Source organism: Prionailurus bengalensis, chromosome A1, assembly GCF_016509475.1.
Source record: "Prionailurus bengalensis isolate Pbe53 chromosome A1, Fcat_Pben_1.1_paternal_pri, whole genome shotgun sequence".
In the NCBI taxonomy this organism is placed as follows: domain Eukaryota; kingdom Metazoa; phylum Chordata; class Mammalia; order Carnivora; family Felidae; genus Prionailurus; species Prionailurus bengalensis.
The window spans coordinates 104,612,894-104,633,561 of NC_057343.1; the positions used below are offsets into that span (position 1 = coordinate 104,612,894).

General features: G+C 43.1%; 1 protein-coding gene across 1 annotated transcript in view; it reads left to right on the forward strand.

The window, feature by feature from the left end:
- The first annotated feature begins 8,073 nt into the window (after positions 1 to 8,073).
- Positions 8,074 to 20,668, forward strand: part of GRAMD2B (GRAM domain containing 2B) — a 120,788-nt gene continuing 108,193 nt past the window's right edge. Inside the window, exon 1 of the mRNA XM_043586609.1 lies at positions 8,074 to 8,275. Within this exon, the coding sequence (XP_043442544.1) occupies positions 8,151 to 8,275 (125 nt within the window). The 5' untranslated portion in view covers positions 8,074 to 8,150. The remainder of the gene's footprint in view (positions 8,276 to 20,668) is intronic.

The following is a 20,668-nucleotide window of genomic DNA, read 5'->3' on the forward strand; positions in this document are numbered from 1 at the left end:
GTCTCCGGGTTATGAGGTCAAGCCCTATGGTGGGTATAGAGATTACTTAAAACTAAAAAAAAATAAAATAAAATAAAAATCTTTAACATAAAATAAAATATAATAAACGACAGAGCTTAAGAAAGTTAAAGCCTAAGAGCAAAATAATTTTTTTTAGTTACTTCACACAACAGCAGTGGAAAATGAAAGGCTGTAGATGACATGGCCATGTCCCTCTCTTGTCCTACATGAAAACAATATTAGTGGCTCAGTCGGTTAAGCGCCTGACTTCACCTCAGACCATGATCTCGCGGTTCGTGGGTTCGAGCCCCATGTCGCATCCTCTCTGAGAAGGGCTCATGACTTCAGAGGAGGAATTAACCTCCTCTCCAATTGTGATCACAGAAGCCACAGACCAAAGGGGCTTGAGAGGAAGGAACAAGGGACCTGAGATATGACCTATTTCGTTAGTTAGACTGAGCATTCCAGGCTGCTTGGGGGGGCCATTAGCACCAATGTCAATACCCCATGGGCACAAATTGGTAGTACTTGATCTCTCTCTCTCTCTCTCTCTCTGCGATTAGATTTTCCACAAGCCACATGCAGGCCAACAGCTGATGTCACATTCCAGAGAAGGAAATTATACCTTTGGATTGTATTATAATAAGACCACTCAACCATATCGCTAGTATCTTCTGCATGCTTACTGAGTACAGGCTTCATGCTTAAACTGTATGTTATTGTAACAAGTCCTCTCCAGAGCCTTTTGAGACTGATACTGTTATTGCCATGTTTCCAGATGTTTGGAGAGGTTAAGAACCTTTCTAAAGTAACACAGCAAGGAAACAATGGAGCTACCCTTCCAATGCAAATAACCTACCCTCCAAACACACATTATAAATCACTCTAGAAATGTGGATACATTCACAACATACTGAAACCGGTTTTCCATATACAGCTATTCCAAGATGAAGTCTGAATTTCAGGGCAACTCCACCAGAATACACACTTTTTTGCCCAAAAGTTACTAACATACACTTAAGAGTATAAAATTAATTATATTAATAATAACCTGAGGGGCACCTGGGTGGCTCAGTCAGTTAAGTGTCTGATTCTTTTTAATTTAATTTAATTTAAATTTTTTTTTTAATTTTAGAGAGAGCGTGCACAAACAGGGGAGAGGGGAAAAGGGAAATAGAGAAAGAGAGAAGGAATCTCAAGCAGGCTCCACACTCAGCGTGAAGCTCCATGCAAGACTCAATCCCACGATACTGGGATTATTACCTGAGCTGAAATCAAGTCACACACTTAACCGACTGAGCCAAACAGGCGCCCTTTTTTTTTTTAAGTTCATTTATTTATTTTGAGGGAGAGATAAAGCATGCACACACAGGTGGGGGAGGGACAGAGAGAGAGGGAGAGAGAATCCAAAGCAGGGTCCACACTGCCAGCACAGAGCCTAATGCAGGGCTCGGACACAGGGCTCGAACTCACAAAAGGTGAGATAATGACCTGAGCCAAAATCAAGAATCAGATACTTAAGGGGTGCCTGGCTGGCTTAGTGGGTTAACTGTTAAACTTGTGGTTTCAGCTCATGATATCACAGTTAGTGAGTTCGAGCCCCAGGGCAGTTCTCTGCTGACAGCACGGACCCTGCTTGGAATTCTCTGTCTCCCTCTCTCTCTGCCTCTCTCTCCCTCTCTCTCTCTCTCTCTCTCTCTCTCTCTCTCTCTCAAAAATGAATAAATATTAAAAAAAAAATACTAACCTGAACACAGCATAATCCACCAGATAAATCTTAAAGCACAAATACCTGTAACACTGCTCAATTGTAGAGGAAATTTAGTGTATTTTTAAATGCATATTCACAATCCATGCCTCTGGAAAGTTCAGTTTTGAGGCTGTGATGTTTATCTGGTGTTTTCAGTTTGGTCTTGTGCCCCAGCATCCCATTCCTACACCTCAAGGAGGAAGGGCGGGGCGGGCAGGGGGGCCGAGATATAGGCATGAGTTTCCCACCCCCCACCCAGCTGAGCACCAGTAAGCGTATTAGGTCCCTATTTGTGGACTTCAGAATGGCTAGACATAATAACTAAAGATAGTCATCATTGAACAAGACTTAAATTCTTGGAACTACAGACCTTGTTTCATTGAAGAAAGAAAACTCGGGTTTAAGGAGAGAAAATTAGGGCTAGAGAAGACTTTCAACACCATGTAAGCTGGCAGTGTTAAACTCAAAAGCACGTTTTTGAGAACTCAGTGAATCAAAGCAGGCAGAATGAGCCATGGAGAGGGCTGAGGGCAGAGGCAGCCTGCAGAGATCAGCCCCGCCACAAGGGGGCACTACTACTTCGTATCAGCCAACTATTACCACACTTGCGGATCCGATTTTCTAGGCAAGGTCAGATAAAAATGTTTTCTGTGAAATGTACAAGAAATTTCTACTTATGAAACATGGCAAAGGCCAAACAGCAGATGTCACCAGGCCAAATCTAGCCTAATATCTTTTCATTCAATAGCAAGGAAAAAAGTGCAGAGATGTTCACTGAACTTACCAAATGGGAGAGGCGAAATTCATTGTCCTCTTTTCTACCTCAGAACGTCTTTTACAGCCTCTACTTATAAAGATATAACATGTGACTGGGGCACCTGGGTCCGACCCTGGCTCAGGTCATGATCTCACCGTTCGCGGGTTCGAGCCCCACATGTGGGGGGAGCCTGCTTGGGATTCTCTCTCCCTCTCTCTCTGCCCCTCCCCCACTCGCGTTTTCTCTCTCAGAATAAACCTTTTTTTTTTTTTTTTAAAGAAAGATATAACGTGTGACTTACTGGAGAGCATCAGAAAAATGAGATATTTGAATCATGGGTGGTCTTGCTTCAGGCTCCCTGCTGTCAGCTTCTGTCTTGTTTGGTTTTCATAATCTCAGTTTCCATGGGAGGAGATAATAAGGTCTCTGCAATCTTTATTTTACATGTATTCTACCTACTGCCATTTTTTTCCAGTGTGTGTGCTACTGTTATAACTGTATTTATATAAATAGCCTACTCCAGGTGTTTATCTTTGATTGCCTGATCTTTGTTTTAATTTTCACACACAAAAATGAAAGCTACGGCAAAGGCAAGCAGCACCCTGAGCAACGGCCACGTCTAAACAGCTGAAGGGGTCAAACACGGCAGGTGGGTGCCTGCGGATGTGGATTCCTGCACAGTGGGCAACTGCCATTAATCTTAAAAATAAAGCGTCAGAATTCACGTTTTCTCTCTGTGGTCGTGTGCCTTTGGAACCTCATTCCTGCTTGACCATAAGGTCCAAACATAACGACTAGCAAATTTTGAAACATTTAGCATAGACAGCTCCTAACCAGAAGTGAAGTTCAGGGGGCACACCACAGCGGGATCCCACACTGACGCGGGTTCACATTGTCCATGCCACCAGCATCTGGGCATTTAAAACCTGACTGCCCTTGACTAATGAGTGATGTTCAGCATCTTTTCATGCGACTGTTGGCCGTCTGGATGTCTTCTTTGGAGAAATGTTTGTTCATGTCTTTTGCCCATTTTTTAATTGGATTGTTCAGTGGTGTGTTTTTTTGTTTTTTTGTTTTTTTTTATGTTGACTTGTGTAAGTTCTTTATAATTGGTAGTTACCTGAGGGGAGGTAGGTGAGAGGATGGGTGAAGTAGGTGGTGTAGATTAAGAATACATTTATAGTGATGAGTACTGAGTAATGTATAGACCTGTTGAATTGCTATACTGTACACGTGAAAGTAACACAGCACTGTGTGTAAACTATACCAGGACTAAAAACAAAACAAAACAAGTGTGCCCGGGTGAGCATCCGACCTCAGGTCAAGTCAAGATCTCACGGTTCGTTGAGGTTGAGCCCTACGTCAGGCTCACTGCTATCAGATCAGAGCCTACTTCAGTCCTCTGTCCTCTCTCTGCCTCTCCCCTACCCATGCTTACTCATGCTCTCTCTCTCTCGCTCTCTCTCTCAAAAAAATAAACATTTTTTTTAAATTTTTGTTTATTTTTTGAGAGAGACAGAACACGAGCGGGCAAGGAAGGGACAGAGAGAGAGGGAGACACAGAGTCTGAAGCAGGCTCCAGGCTCTGAGCTGTCAGCACAGACCCCAACACAGGGCTTGAACTGACAGACCACAAGATTACGACCGGAGCCGAAGTGAGATGCTTAACTGAGTCACCCAGGCGCCCCAAAAAAACACACACTAAAAAAACAAAAAGAACTTGCAGGTCTCTAGGGAGAACATACACACCTGCCCTTTTCTACCGCTTTCTGCTGGCTTCTAGCCCCACCTCACAATTTTACTTGCTTTCCAGGCTCTTGACAGTACTTGAGTATGTGACCCCTGCTCTCCACTTTCAGCAAACCTCATCTTTGACACAATTTCTTCTGATAAGAAAAGAATTCGCATCTTACATAAGAGTTCAGTCAATACTGCTTCAACTACTTCAGAGTTGCTTCCCTAAGACTGATAGCTGCTGCCTGAATGAAGTAATTGTATCACCCAGACGCTTGAGGTCATTTTCTGCTTTCAAAATATCATGTCCGTGGCCTTCAGATTCACTTTGCATCTTTGTATTCCTACTACCTACGAGATAAAGCTTGAACTAGGCACTGGCGTTCGGGGTCCTTCATCACTCAGCCTCCACGTAAGTGTTCGAAACTATTACCTTCCTCACCAGTCTCCACTCACACACACACCTGGTCAGAGTCTAATTATTTGCTCATGAACTCCCCTCCCTTCCCCTTCTGCCTTTCCAATCTCTCCTCACACTCCACCTGTCCCTGTAGGCTTTTCTAAATCTTCCCAGATTCAAAGATCTTGCCTGCTCTTAAATGTAAATAAATAATCTCTCCTCCTTTTATATGCTTAATAAACATTTGTTGAATGAACAAATGAATTGCAGCAGGGCCGCATTCTTATGGCCACTTAATTATGGCCAAGTTGCTTAACCGTTTTTAAGATAAAGTTTCATCGTCTGTAAAAATGTGGTTTGGGCAAGGATTGACTGAGATGTTATTTTAAAATTACCTAGCAGAGATGCTACATAGACTCAAAAGATATTAGGTAGTCCATAGATGGGAGAAATAATAGTCTGATTTACTGCCTTCCTTCCTCCTGTACTGTTAGTTAACTTTTCAGTTATGTACAGTGTCTCTTCCTAGCTTCATGATTGGAGAAGGACCCATGTTTAAAAAAAAAATTTGTATCATGCACTGTGGCTAGCAGGGAATTTTGCTAATAAAACTTTGTTGAGGAGTCAATAGCTTCTCTACTGAAAAATATATCCAAAGACTGCCTGCTGACACTGGAATTTCCTCCTTTAGAGACATCCTCTCCTAAGTTAAGCAGTGCCCCAGCTAAAATCCAACCGTGCCTGGGAGATGGTAACAAAGTCTGTTGCATTAGTTATTAATACATGTGCCGTTTAGACTTTTTTGTTTACAAGGAGCAGAAACTAGCTCACAGGTTGTTGCTCTTATATGAAGTATGATATTGGTTTATTTAATCCAACACCTTAGTAAAACTTAGTTTATCTAATGTCTTTCCAACATTAGCATAGAGATAAGGGGGAAAGGAGAAATACAGATATGGCACTATCAAAGAGAACAAAGAAAAGCTGGGCGAAGCGCACCATCAGAATTGCAGCCAGGCGCTAGGAACCAGTGTGAGCAGGGAAGCATGGGTGGCTCAGTCAGGTGAGTGTTTGACTTGACTCAGGTCATGATCTTGTCTGGCGGTCCGGGAGTTCAAGCCCTGCATTGGGCTCCACGCTGAAAGTACAGAGCCTACTTGGGATTCTCATTCCCTCCCTCTCTCTCTGCCCCTTCACCACTTGCACACTCTCTCTCTTTCTCTCTCAAAATAATAAATAAATATAATTTTTTAAAAGGGGGGGGGCGCCTGGGTGGCTCAGTCGCTTAAGCATTCGACTTTGGCTCAGGTCATGATCTCTCACCGTCCATGAGTTCGAGCCCTGCGTCTGCCTCTGTGCTGACAGCTCAGAGCCTGGAGCCTGTTTCCGATTCTGTGTCTCCCTCTCTCTCTGCCCCTCCCCCGTTCATGCTCTGTCTCTCTCTGTCCCAAAAATAAAATAAACGTTGAAAAAAAAAATTTTTTTAATTAAAAAAAAAATTAAAAAAAGAAAGAAAGAACCAGCATGACCAGCTGTAACGGTTTGCCCCACACTGAGCGGACACAGAAAGGCCTTCAGGGCTAAAACCAGAAACTCCTGGACAAACGGATAAGTTGGTCACCCTATTAGGAACCACTGAAATCCCAGCAAAAGACATACTTCCTTTAATTTCAAAAGTGTACTTAGAGTCAGTGCTGCACACAGAGCAGCACAAACCTGTCCCTGGCTGGTGACCAGCTGGTTCGAGAAAAGGGCTAACGACACCAAGGCTAAAGATTTGATCTCCCGGGGAAACTTTGCTCTCTTCCACAGTCTGTGACTCACTCAAACCACCATTCGCCAATGCCAGTACGTGTGGCCACTCTGGACCAAATCCTTCACTGCTGCTAGGAACATGGGTGGTGGGACACAGATGTTTTCCTTGTGCATGAACACAGAGTGAGTGAATAACGTCACATAAAGAAACTCACCTGCTGAACTTCCTGCTTAAATGGGTTCTAAATAACAATAACACATAGCAGTATGGCAAATTTCCACAGCATTTTCTCCTAGATTTCATTCCCTTTTTTTTTTTTAATGTTTTATTTATTTTTTGAGAGAGGGAATGTGAGCGGGGGTGGAGGGGCGGAGAGGGGGAGACAGAGGATCCCAAGCAGGCTCTGTGCTGTCAGCTCAGAGCCCGATGCAGGGCTCGAACTCACAAGATCGTGACCTGGGCTGAAGTTGGACGCTCAACTGACTGAGCCATCCCAGGTACCCGAGTACTGTGAGACAGGCATAGCAGACACCACGCTCAGCAGGCTGGGGCTAACCGGAGGTTACACAGCCAGAAAGCAACACAGATGGAACTGGAACCCTCACCTCCTACGGATTATTTGTCTTTCTGGTGGTGGTGGGGGTGGCAGTGAAAGAGGTCACGGCTGCCCGTAACCCAGCAAAATACACAGCCTGAATCCTGAGCTTCTCTTTGTACATCTCCCCTTCCATAAGAATTCCAGAACTCTTGAAGCATCTGGGTGGCTCAGTTGGTTGGGCGTCCGACTTCGGCTCAGTTCATCATCTCGCGGTCTGTGGGTTCGAGCCCACGTCGGGCTCTGTGCTGACAGCTCAGAGCCTGGAGCCTGCTCCGGATTCTGTGTCTCCCTCTCTCTCTGCCCCTCCCCTGCTCATGCTCTTTCTGTCAAAAATAAATACACATTAGAAAAAAAAGGAATTCCGGGGCGCCTGGGTGGCGCAGTCGGTTAAGCGTCCGACTTCAGCCAGGTCACGATCTCGCGGTCCGGGAGTTCGAGCCCCGCATCAGGCTCTGGGCTGATGGCTCAGAGCCTGGAGCCTGTTTCCCATTCTGTGTCTCCCTCTCTCTCTGCCCCTCCCCCATTCATGCTCTGTCTCTCTCTGTCCCAAAAATAAATAAACGTTGAAAAAAAAAATTAAAAAAAAAAAAAAAAAGAAAAAAAAGGAATTCCAAAACCCTTCGGGTACCAAGGACCATGAAGCACAGCCCCTGAGCTCTTGCAAGTCTTGCCAAACTTGCCCACAGTGTGGGCTGTGGCGTGCTGCTGGGCTGGTTATCTCCTGCACGCGTGAAGGCATAAAGCACGTCCACATTCTCCACCCCAGGGGTCAGGCCCAGGAGATACTGCTGACAGTTTCTGCACCCCACTTTTTATGTGTTCACTTTCCCGGACACTTTGCTGCCTAAACCCACAGAGTTGTGTGGTGTTCGTATTAGTACACCAAAAGCTGAATTTTCCAAACACGTTTATTTTTTCCTTCAGAGCAAATGTGGGCAGGATGAAAACCACTCTGTGTCATACTTCCACGTTACTCATTAACCGACTTCAAAAAAAAAAAAATAGCCTCAGCCAGATTAGGCGTCACGTGAAGAGTTTCCTGCGCTGGGGGAACGGAGCAAAGCCAAACGCAGGGATTTTCACATCATAGGAGGTGGGGGATTCAGAAATGAGCCTTTGAGCTTATTTCCTGACCTGCCGATCGGCACGGGCGCAATGGTGAAGAAAAGGCTGTCTTCCAGTGACACGGTGTTCCGGTTTGACATTCCGGGCAGCCCAAGAAAGGCAGGCACCGAGGCCCCACACAGCGCCGCAGACTGCCCCAGCTCTGTGCTTCTCAGGTGGGTACATCTCGCGTGTCACCTTGGTGGCCTCAGCCACCTGACAGGTGTTCTGGGGAGAGCTCCTTCCTCATCCTCTGCCAAGGGGAAGGAGAAGGCACAAGCTGAGGCATCTGGGCCAGTGGACTGGAAGGGGGTACACAGCAAAGAATGTGCCTTGCTGAGCAAATAGAGCTATGACCATGATTAAGGGAAAATAATCGTTAGTGCCTTCTTTAGGACTTTTTTAGTACTAGACGACTAGCCAGCTCTGCCATTCTTTAATTCCCGATCACTTTCAGGTTCATAGGAACTGAAGCCCAAATAGTTGAGCCCAAAACCTTACTTTGGTGTCAGAATTACTGTGTCAATATCAAAAAAGTAAATGCAGGGGCTTTCTAAATTAATTATCAAAACAGTATTACCTGTGCTGTGTGGTTCAACTACTTACCGTAGAGTGATTTATAGCTGCTTTGGCCTGATTCAGAACATGCTCTTTTTAGCTACAAATATTAATGCCTATATTAACGTCACTCTAATAATTACATTTTTTTTAATTTTTTTTTTATTTTTTTTTCAACGTTTATTTATTTTTGGGACAGAGAGAGACAGAGCATGAACGGGGAGGGGCAGAGAGAGAGGGAGACACAGAATCAGAAACAGGCTCCAGGCTCCGAGCCATCAGCCCAGAGCCTGACGCGGGGCTCGAACTCACGGACCGCAAGATCGTGACCTGGCTAAAGTCGGACGCTTAACCGACTGCGCCACCCAGGTGCCCCTAAATGTTTATTTATTTTGAAAGAGAGAGCATGCGTGCATGCATGCACAGGGGAGGGGCAGGGAGAAAGAGACAGAATCCCAAGTAGGCTCCTAATGTCAAGACACAGCCAGATGCGAGGCTGGAACTCACAAATTGCGAGATCAAACCAAGAGTCGGACGCTTAACGGACCGAGCCACCCAGGCGCCCTTAATAATTACATATTTTTAATCAAAATTTGTGTCGCTAACTCTTTATTCATTTTGGTCTCATAATAATTCTCTAGGAACTTATACTTTATAAGTTCCTAGAGATATAATTTGACATAAGATATCAAATGCAAGTGGAAATCAATTACAAGAAAAAGTTCCTTACCCAACTTTCATGTTACTTCCATTAAACCTGTCAAGGGAAGGCAGAGAAGTGACCTCCAAACAGGAAGTTGACTTTTTACACAGCACCACAGCCAGAAAGGTGGTTGTTTGTTTTTTTAATCATTTTAAATCATTTATACAAAAAAGTGCTCAGGGCGCCTGGGTGGCTCAGTCATTAAGCATCTAACTTCAGCTCAGTTCATGATCTCACTGTTCGTGAGTTCAAGTCCCACATCTGGTAAGCCCACTTCTCTCTCTCTCTGTCCCTCACTCACTTACACCCTCCCTCTCTCTCTCTAAAAAAGAAAAAGTGCTCAAAATTATAGCTTTTAAAAATTAAACAGAAACCAAGAAATCCCACTTCATTTAATGGTGTTTGGGTATCAGAATGTCGGGTTACAGAAACAAGTGAAGACATTTTTTTAAAGAAGTTCTAGGAACAAAGAGCCTGAATTTACGCAAAATGTTGCATGATGCACCTATTTTAAGTTAACTTAATTTTTCCATCCATCATTAACATCCATCTATCTGACGTGAATTGTCTGAGCATGAGCACAACTCCTATGACTGAGCATGTAAAATCTTTGTATTACTTCCACATTTGAAATGTTTCTCGAATCATTTTGTCTGCTTCATCCATCTCTTGTGTAGGCTGTAATGCAGACGTTTCTAGGAGTTCAAAGTCTAATCAGGCAAAATGAAATTAAAGTACATAAATAAATTTTTAAATGCAAAAAATACAGAAAATATAATTTAAATAATATGCATATATTATTTAAATAAGTATAAATAAATAGGATAAAAATAAAAACCTACATCAACCTAAATTCAAGCCCCTTTCAAAAACAGCCCAGGCCTATTTTACCTGCATATCAGAATATTCAACATCAGGGACGCCTGGGTGACTCGGTCAGTTAAGCATCCAACCTTGGCTCAGGTCATGATCTCATGGTTCATGGGTCTGAGGCCTGCAAGGACTCTGCACTGACAGCTCAGAGCCTGGAGCCTGCTTCGGATTCTGTGTCTCCCTCTCTCTCTGCCCCTCCCTGGCTCATGATCTGTCTCTCAAAAACAAATAAATGTTTAAAAAAAAATTTCTTTTAAAGAATAGTCAACACCAAACGTCTATATTAGTAGCTAGAAGCATTTTTTTTTTTAATGTGTATCGGAACCAATCTAAAAACATCACACGTATCTCCAAACAGTTTGGGCAATGAAGGACTTTCAGTCTAGGTGAAAAATCTACTTAAGGTATTATATATTAAATCATTCAAAATAATTCATGGAAACACATTGGTCAATTATTTCAGGTAAAAAACAAAAACAAAAACAAAAACAGGTAAACACTTCCCTTTAACTTCTAACTAAACGCTAAGAATTTATGTGGCTGATGTGGGATCCCATTACCCTTTCCATGAACTACAGCTAAAAGGTATTCTGAGATCAACATACTGCTTCAAGTAGGTACAGATACAATTTATGCAGTTTTCTTATTCAATCATTCAACAAAGATGTAGTGTGTGACTATCATACGCTAGGCTATGTGGAATGCACAGGGGATACAGACATGAGCAAGATAGACCTAGTCTCTGCCCTCATAGAGGTTATTAGTTTAATGTCAAAGAGGATAAAAAACTACGAACGCATGAATGCATCCACACATGCATACATAATTCTCGTTTTAACATATATTATCATAGGAAACAATTACAGGGCTGATATAGAGAATAAAATAGGGAACACTAACTTAGATGGGGTGGGAAATAAAGGACTCTTCAAGGAAGTGATAATTCAGCCGTCCAAGAGGATGAAAAAAGAGCCAACCACGGAATGACTGAGAAGGAACACGTTGCCCTGAGGTGGAGAGGCTCTTATGTCTTGAGGAACCAGGGGACAGTGGCATCCGATGAAATCGGAGGGAGAAGCACTGGATGTAGGGGTTTAGAATTCTATTTTAACTGCAGTGGGAAACCAATGGGAGGTTTAGAACATGGGGGTATCACGACGTGTTGTTCCCTGTAGAAGGGCATTCTGGCCCAGAGACGGGCTCTGACGTTGCTCTGTCAAGAAATACTGCATCCTGCCCATGCCTTGCCATGTGCTTGTGTAAGAGTGTCTGTAAAGTATGGACCCAGCGGAGGAATTGCTGGGTCACAGATTACAGGCACGACTAACCCTGCCCATGATGTCAACCTGTGTTCCAAGCTGGTGTCATTTACGCTCTCACCCACAGCTATTCCGCTGCCTCCACAACATTGGCATTGCCTGGCTTTTAAGTTTTTTCCAATATGGAAGCTGAGAAATGCCATCTCAATGAGGTTTTCATGTTCATTTCCCTGACCCTTTGGGTCAGGAGGCAGGGGAAGATGGGTTACTGCCTTTTTCTTTCTTTTTTTTTTTTTAGATATTTTTTAATGTTTATTTACTTATTTTGAGAGAAAGAGAATGTGTGTGCACCCACATGCGCATGAGCAGGAGAGGGGCAGAGAAGGAGAGAGAATCCCAAGCAGGCTCCACACTCAGTGTGGTACTTAACAACAGGGCTCGCTCTCACAGCGAGGTCATGACCTGAGATCATGACCTGAGTCAGTCGCTCGACCAACTGGGCTACCCAAGCGCCTCTTATTTTTAGATAGTTTTAAAAACACTTCAGATACTAGATTTTTGGTTAATTATATGTGGTGTAAATATTTTATTCCAGCATATGACCTGTCTCTTCACATTCTATACCATATCCACATTCTTGTTTCTAATTTATCAACGCATTATTTTCTTAATGATTTGCACTTTTCATGACTTATGTAAGAAATCCCTCCCTACCCTGGGGTCATTAGAATGTTCTTACATATTTTCTGCTGAAAGTGTGTTTTCTTTCTTCTTTCTGTCATACATTGTTGTCTTAATTACTATGACTTTATAATTAAAAGTTTTGTTGCCTAATGAGACAAGAATCCTTACATAGTTCAGAAGTGATAGGCTACTCTTGACCCTTTTGCGTTTTCATTTACATTTTAGAATCAGTTTATCAAATGAAGATTTATTTTTAATTGAAATTGCATTAAGTCTATTACTCGATTTGATGAAATTGCTTTAAGTCTACTGCTCATTTTAGGGTGTTAAGTATACCTATTCATGCACGTGGTTTGTCCCTCCATTTATTTAGGACTTCTTTAATATCCTTTGATAAAGTTTTAGAATATTCTACACAAAGACTTTATACGTTGTTAGATTTATTCTTAGGTACTTTACCCCTCTGTTGCTATTGGAAATATGTGTGTGTGTGTGTGTGTGTGTGTGTGTGTGTGTGTAATTTTTAATGTTTATTTATTTCTGAGAGACAGAGCACGAGCGGGGGAGAGGCAGAGAGAGAGGGAGACACAGAATCCGAAGAGGCTCCAGGCTCTGAGCTGTCAGTAAACAGCTAAACAAGGGGCTCAAACCGTGAGATCATGACCTGAGCTGAAGTCGGTTGCTTAACCCACTGAGCCACCCAGGCACCCCTGGAAATACATTTTTAATTGCACTTTCTTTTGATGATGTTACAAAGAAATGTAACTAAATTTCTGAGTTTATCTTATATTCAACATTCTTGCTAAATCTTATTAATTTTAATAATCAATCTGTAAAATCTAAGACATTTTCTTTATAGACAATAACATTATTTGAAATAATTAAAAAAATTCGTTTTCACGATTCCATTCTTTACTCCTTCTAAATCTTTATTTTATCACACAAGCAATGAACTCCATGATAATGTTGAGAGTGAGTAGTAATTCCAGACATTCTTGTTTTGTTTCCTATTTTAAATGGAATGCTTTTAACATTTCAGGTTTTATCAGTCCTTTTCTCTCAGGTTAAAAAAGGTCTACCCCCCCAAAAAAAATTTTTTTTAATTAAACAAAAAGGGGGGACTTAGTCAGTTAAGCATCTGACTACAGTTTAGGTCATGATCTCACAGTTCATGAGTTCAAGCCCCACGTCAGGCTCTGTGCTGACGGCTCGGAGCCTGGAGCCTGCTTCAAATTCTGTGTCTTCCTCTCTCTCTGCCCCTCCCCACTCATACACTGTCTCTCTCAAAAAAATAAATAAATAAACCCTAGAAAAAAAATTTAAAAAAAAAAAAGGTCCTGGGGCGCCTGGGTGGCGCAGTCGGTTGAGCGTCCGACTTCAGCCAGGTCACGATCTCGCCGTCCGTGAGTTCGAGCCCTGCGTCAGGCTCTGGGCTGATGGCTCAGAGCCTGGAGCCTGTTTCCGATGCTGTGTCTCCCTCTCTCTCTGCCCCTCCCCCGTTCATGCTCTGTCTCTCTCTGTCCCAAAAATAAATAAACGTTGAAAAAAAAAAAATTTTAAAAAAAAAAAAAAGGTCCCTTCCAATGTTCCAAGATGTCATTGAAACTACTGAATACTTTCCTGGCCTCCACTGAGATGATCCTTGTTTGAAAATCTTTAACATCATTTCCCCAAATATACAGAACATTGGGCAACCTTGAAAAACATGTATTACTCTAACCTCTTTTTTTTTCCTGAGAAAAGGTTATTTATTTATTTATTTATTTGTTGTTAATGAAGAATAACTGACATACAGTATTGTATTAGTTTCAGATATACAATGTAGTGCTATTTATATACATTATGAAATGGTCACCTTAATAAGTCTAGTTACCACCTGTCACCATACAAAGTTGTTACAAGATGACTGACTATATTCCCTGTGCTGTACATTACATCCCCATGTATATCTTATTTATTTTGTAACTGGAAGTCTGTACCTCTTAATCCTTTTTACCTATTTCATCCATTCTCCCACTTCCGTCCCCTCTGGTAACTCTCAGTTTGTTCCCTGATCTCGTAAGTCTGCTTTGTTTTCTTTGTTTTGTTTTTTAGAATGCACACATAAGCAAAATCATATGGTAATTTGTCTTTCTCTGTCAGACTTAATTCACTTAGCATAATACCCTCTAGCCTCTCCGTATTGCCACAAATGGCAACATTTCAATTTTTAATGGCTAATACTCCACTGTGTGTGTGTATGTGCCCGTGCGCGATATCTTCTTTATCCATTCATCTATTGGTGGACATTGAGGCTGCTTCCATATCTTGGCTACTGTAAATAATGCTGCAATGAAAAGAGACATGTGTACAGCTTTTCAAATAGTGTTTCTGTTTTCTTTGGATAAATATGTGGAAGTGAAATTGCTGGATCCTACGGTAGTTCCATTTTTAATTTTTTGAGGAAACTCCATATTGTTTTCCATGGTGGCTGTAGCAGTTTACAATCCCACCAACAGTGCATGAGAGTTCCCTTTTTTCTGCATCCTCAATAACCCTTGTTATTTCTTGTCTTTTCGATACTAGCCATTCTAACAGACATGAGGTGCTATTTCATTGTGGTTTTGATGTACAATTCCCTGACGATCAGTGATGTTGAACATCTTTTCACGTGTCTGTCGGCCATCTGTACATATTCTTTGGAAAAATGTTTATTCAGGCCCTCTGCCCATTTTTTTAATGGGGTTGTGTGTTTTTCTGCTATTGAGTTATATGAGTTCTTTATGTATGTTGGATTTTAAACCCTTATCAGATATATCATTTGTGAATACTTTCCATTCAATAGATTGCCTTTTCATTTTGTTGGTTTCCTTTGCTGTGTGAAACGCTTTTTAGTATGATATAATCCCATTTTTTTAAGTTTGTTTATTTTGATAGAGAGAGAAAAAGCTGAGGAGGGGCACAGAAACAGAGAAATAGGGAGAGAGAAGCTCCAGCAGACTCCGCACTGTCAGCACAGAGCTCGACACGGGGTTCAAACTCATGAACCATCAGGTCACAAACTGAGCAGAAATCCAGAGTTGGACACTTAACCAACTGAGTCACCCGGGGGCACCTATTTATTTTTCCTTTTGTTGTCTTTGCCTAAGAAGACAGATTAAAAACAAACAAACAAACAAGATCCAAAACGATGAGGCAGCACTAAGCTGGAATGTGGGACCACAGTGGGACCAGCTGAGGCTGGCTCAGACTCTTTCTGGGTTCTGCTTTGGGGACTACTCCAGGTTGCAGTCAACAACAACCCTGTCAGGTCCAAGGTAGCCCTGGAGTCATATGCATCATGTCTCCACCTAGTGGCTCCAATGGTTCTGTTTCTATTCTGCCTACTGTCCCAGCTGCCACCAGTAAGTGGCAGAGGAAGTGTTTGCCCTTCTTCTCTCCCTTCCCACCAGTCTTGATTTTTCTTAGCGACGCCCACTCCTCCTGCTATTAGGGAAAGAACAAGAGCACTTTTTGGTACCTAAAGAAGAAGAACACTGTACATGGCATATTATGACCCATTTTCACCAGATGAGCCCATTGTCTCAGCTCCTGCTTGCTGGAGTTGTAGACATAAAGGGTTATATTTAGAACCTGGAGGGAGTAGAGTTCTGGGAAATGGGCTTCCTTCTCCAGGAAGAGGGATGAGGAGATAACAGTCAAAGAAAGCAGGACTGTGTTAAGGGGATACAGTAGTAGCAGTGTCCTAAGTGTGGAGTAAGTATTTCAGTGAATGCAGTGTTCTTAGTGGGTAGGGTTCACAGGCAGGACCTGTGAACTCGGCTGAGCCTCAGAGGAGAGTGAAGGGCGGGTTGCCAGAAGGCAGAGAAATGATGGAATGCATCAGGATGAATGGAGCTATAGAAGTTGGAGCAAGGAGGTAATAAAGGACACAGGAACAGTCCTCTCTGGGAGCAGGTTTAGAATTTTCCCTGCAGAAGAAAACAGAACTCCCCCCACAGCTACCCTAGCCAGGGGAGAAAGGACCTGCAGTCTTGTTTCCAAGCTTTGCCAGACACTTCCCCACAGTCTCCTCACACCAGGCACCCAATGTTCTCTCAAAACACACGTTCTATCCTGGCCTCAGGTGTTGGAACGTGCTGGAAACCCACGTGACTGCCTCAAAAATTCACACTCATCTTGCCTGATGCACTTCCGGAAGGGTCTAGGATAGCATCTGGGGAGACTTCCTGCTTCCACCCCTCAGGAGTAGCAGTCTTTCTTATTTGTTGGCACCATATGCTATATTGGCCACATACCAGAATGGATGGTCAGGAGGGATGTATTTATTATAAAGCCAATGAAGCTTAATCTTCACTCACTCACACAGGCCTCTCCCAAGGCCCTGGGAGTGTCTACAGCAAGCTCTGCACCTAGTCCTACATTTCTGTAAACTTCTCAGACAATCTCTTAACTGTAATTACGACTCTCTCTCTCTTCACTCCAATTTTCTCTCTGTCACACTTGCCCTCCAGTTGGGTGGGCAAGGGCATTTTTGGCATTATGAGCTAAGGGGAAGTTGTTTGGACATACAGTGACTTTGGGATTAGTGGAATTGGTCTATGTGAGTTGCCTGTGTACATGAGTTGCTGTTAGCCAACCTGACTCTCCAGAACGTTCCACTACCCACTAAAGGCCAGAGATGGCATCATGATATGAATATGTCCTCCAGGTACCATTTATCAGCAGTATGAAGGCAGTGGAAGAAAAACAAGGCTGGAAATGTACAGAACCAGAAGGTAGTCTCTGGCAAACTCTTCTAGTAATCACATGTGTAAATTGTGATTGATTCTCATCACTGCCAATGACAAACACAAGTTCTCTCCTGTTAGGACTGTAACCTCCATAATGCAGCTGATATCATTATAAAAGTACACCAAACTTTCTTTTTTCTTTTCTTGTGGTAATTGCATGACTTATGAGAATTTCTGTGTTTATGGGGCAAAAACCCAAGGTAATACTAAAAAAAAAAAAAAAAAAAAAAAAAGCTATTGTCTTTTTAAAGTTATTTTATTTTTTAATATTTATTTTGAGAGACAGAGCATGAGCGGGGGAGGGGCAGAAAGAGGAGACACAGAATCCGAAGCAGGCTCCAGGCTCTGAGCTGTCAGCACAGAGCCAGACGTGGGGCTGGAACCCACGAACCGTGAGATCATGACCTGAGCCAAAGTCGGATGCTTAACTGATGGACCCACCCAGGCGCCCCATAACAGACTTAAAAAAAAAAAATTAATCAGCTTCACTTACATGCCTTCATCTCTCTCTCCTTCTCCCCTCCTTGTCTAAGGTAATGCTGGGCAAGCATACCTGAGCTACAAGTTCTAAGAGTTGCCTCCATGGGTCACTTTGTGGAGTTACAGGAGGGCAAGTTGTCCACCCCTGCGGAGAAGTACATGAAGGATGAATGAGTACCTGTCTAGAGCCAAGAGCAGTACTAATAACCTCTTCTATTTGCACAGTGGCTTTTACTCATGGGAGCTTTTTACAGATGTGACTTTACAAACCTTAGTGGCTTTTCACTATGACTGATGGATTACGGTCGTTACTGTCTACATTGCTTAGATAGGAAAGCAAGGAACAGAAATAGGAAAAAAGGTTTTCTGTTGTGGCTGCATGGCAAAATTAAGCTAATGACATTAGTTCAGGTAGTGAATGCACAGCCAGACAGGTGGCCAAATGGCATTATCCAAGTTCACCGATCAATTTGTTTGCCTGGCGTGACTTCAAATTATTTGGGCTATCTCAGAAAATCAAATCCATCATCAGGGGTCATTGAATTCAGTTTCTTCAGCCCACCCAGGGGGACTTTGATGACCTCAGAAGGGACACCGGTTTCAGAAGTAGGCATGCGACTCGCTTTGAAAGAACAAGGTTAAGGGAGCCACCCTGGGATTTTCAGTTCTATATGGACCCATTATGTGGTTCTGTTGGTTCCCGTTAAATTCATTTGTAAAAAGACAAAGGTATTGGTCCTAGGTACTTTTCGGGAGTGGTGAAAGAACAACTGTCATGGGTAATTTCATTTAACCAACAGTTCTGGAACACTGTTTCTGTAATTGCTGTAAGGGGACACGCTATACGGAGCCCTGTCTGGTGTGCATCTGGTTTCATCACTCACTGGCAGAGTAAACTCTCTGTGCCTCGCTTTCCTCAATGGTAAAAGGGAGACAATGGTAGGACTGTGGGGAATATGAAACAAGGTAACACATAAAGTGCCTGGCACACAGCAAATGTTCTAACGCTAGCCGTGGTTATTGTAAGGCAGTAGGGATGATCCGTAGAGAGATAATGGTATATTTAGTCACCACCAAGCACTCTTAGAGGCTGGAAGTACATTCTTTGCTCCCTATCCCTAGCATCTGGCACGTAGGAGAAACTATAACGAGAAGGGAGCCTTGTGAAGTAAATTAATGGCTAAAGAACCAGCTCCCACTTCCAGAGGCTCCAAATTCTGTTGGTGATGGGCGCGCGCGCACACACACACACACACACACACACACACACACACAGGCTCCTGTACAAAGCAGGCAATGTGCATGCACTGTGAAGATTACATTATTACCCTAACTCTCTAATCTATAATTTTGCACAGCATGTTGATGGCTTATCCCCATGTTGCAAAACTTACATCTAGAAATGACTGCACATTTCAAATGCTAAGTGCCACAGAATAAACCTTACCTTGTGTAAAAAATACTAATAGCTGTCAGGACTACCCTGGAGAAAAAGAAGCCTGTTTTATTATTGCCGACAAACCCACAGGGGCAGAACAATATGCCATGAATAAACCCGACTCCAAACGTGCTCCTGTGAAAAGGAAAGAAATCCAGAAGCAGGAATGGTGAGGTCAGTCAGCTGTGTGCCTTTATCCCACACACTTGTCCTCTGGACACTGGGAAATTCGTGTGTGACCTGGCCGCTTTCCCTGGTCCCATCTCCAGCTCCAGGAAGCCCCCACTCCAGCCACGGACACTAGTTCTGTCTTGGCACCTTCTGACCCGCCCACAACCCTCTGGCAGGTAAATTCTGTGCCATCCCTCAAACCTGGACCTTCAGAAAGCCTCCCCCGGCAGCCGACTCCGTGGTACATTCTATCCTTTGCTGTCCTTCCACGACAGCATTTACCACACACTGAATGGCTCCTGTTACCTTTGTCTTTCTTCCTCATCCTGCTGCCTTGTTTCTAACCAACCATTCAGCACAGTACCTGGCGCGAAACAGACAAGGATCAGTGTCGCAGGGCTGAATAAATGGTGGTGGGTGTTACAACGATAAACCGCTCCCCTGAGTTAACAAGCAAGGCTGGTCCTTGCTGGGGTGCTGCTGACCTAGCCCCGGGAAGGCCGAAGGCTCAGCAGAACACTCAGGGCACACAAGTTAGCCATCGGCTCAGTGTGGAAGAGTAGCTAGTGGCCAAGCCAAATGATGCATCAGACCTCTGACTCATAGTCCTGGACCCTTTCAGTGTTCCACAGTGATTTATTATTAGATCTGAACTGGCATTCGCCTCAGCTGTGGCCCCAAATGTTTCATCCCTGCAACTGGGAAAAGAGAAGGAAAAAATTACAAGGAGCAATAGAATGGCTGAGGTTTCTGTCTGCATAAATTTAAGCGCAACCTTAATTATTTTTATGTTTTTAACGTTTATTTATTTGTGAGAGAGAAAGAGAGAGAGAGAGAGAGCGCGAGCGGGAGAGGGGCGGAGAGAGAGGGGGACACAGAATCCGAAGCAGGCTCCAGGCTCTTGAGCTGTCCGCTCAGAGCCCGACGCACGGCTCGAACTCAAGAACTGAGACACCATGACCTGAGCCAAAGCTGGATGCCACCCAGGTGCCCCAGTGCAAACTTAATTTTAACTTACTTTCATGTTGAATTAAGTTTAAAAATAAACCTAATTATTATAAAATTGAATTAAATTAGATATGAGAGAAAAAAGAATTTTATAAGGCATTCATTTTTAATTTAATGAATAATCCCTCACACCCGCCACACGCTTTCATACCTTCCTGCCTCTGCACTTGTTTGCTCTCTGCCCGGAATGACATTTCCCTCCAACAGTATTAAATCAGCAAATGTTTATTGTGTAATAAGGTACCAGCAATCCAGTGGTGAATACAACAGGGGTGGTCCATGTTCCAACACTGCTTTCATGAGAGGAAGACACACATAAATAGGATTTTGAGCATAGTGCACAGGAGAGTACAGGGCACAGGTAAATGGAGCAAAGGGACTGAACCTAGCCTCCGGGTCACAAAGCAGTACCTGGGGATACGCAGTTTGCAACATAAAAAAGAAACGGCAACTGTGGGTCATGATAAAGGTGTTAGCTAAGCCTACTGTAGTAATCATAATGCAATATACAAATGCATCAGAGCACCGGATTGCACAGGTCCAACTTTCACAATGTTATGTGTCAATTATAGCTCAATAAAAATGATAACTAAAAAAAAGAAATTAAATATGAGAGCTGAATG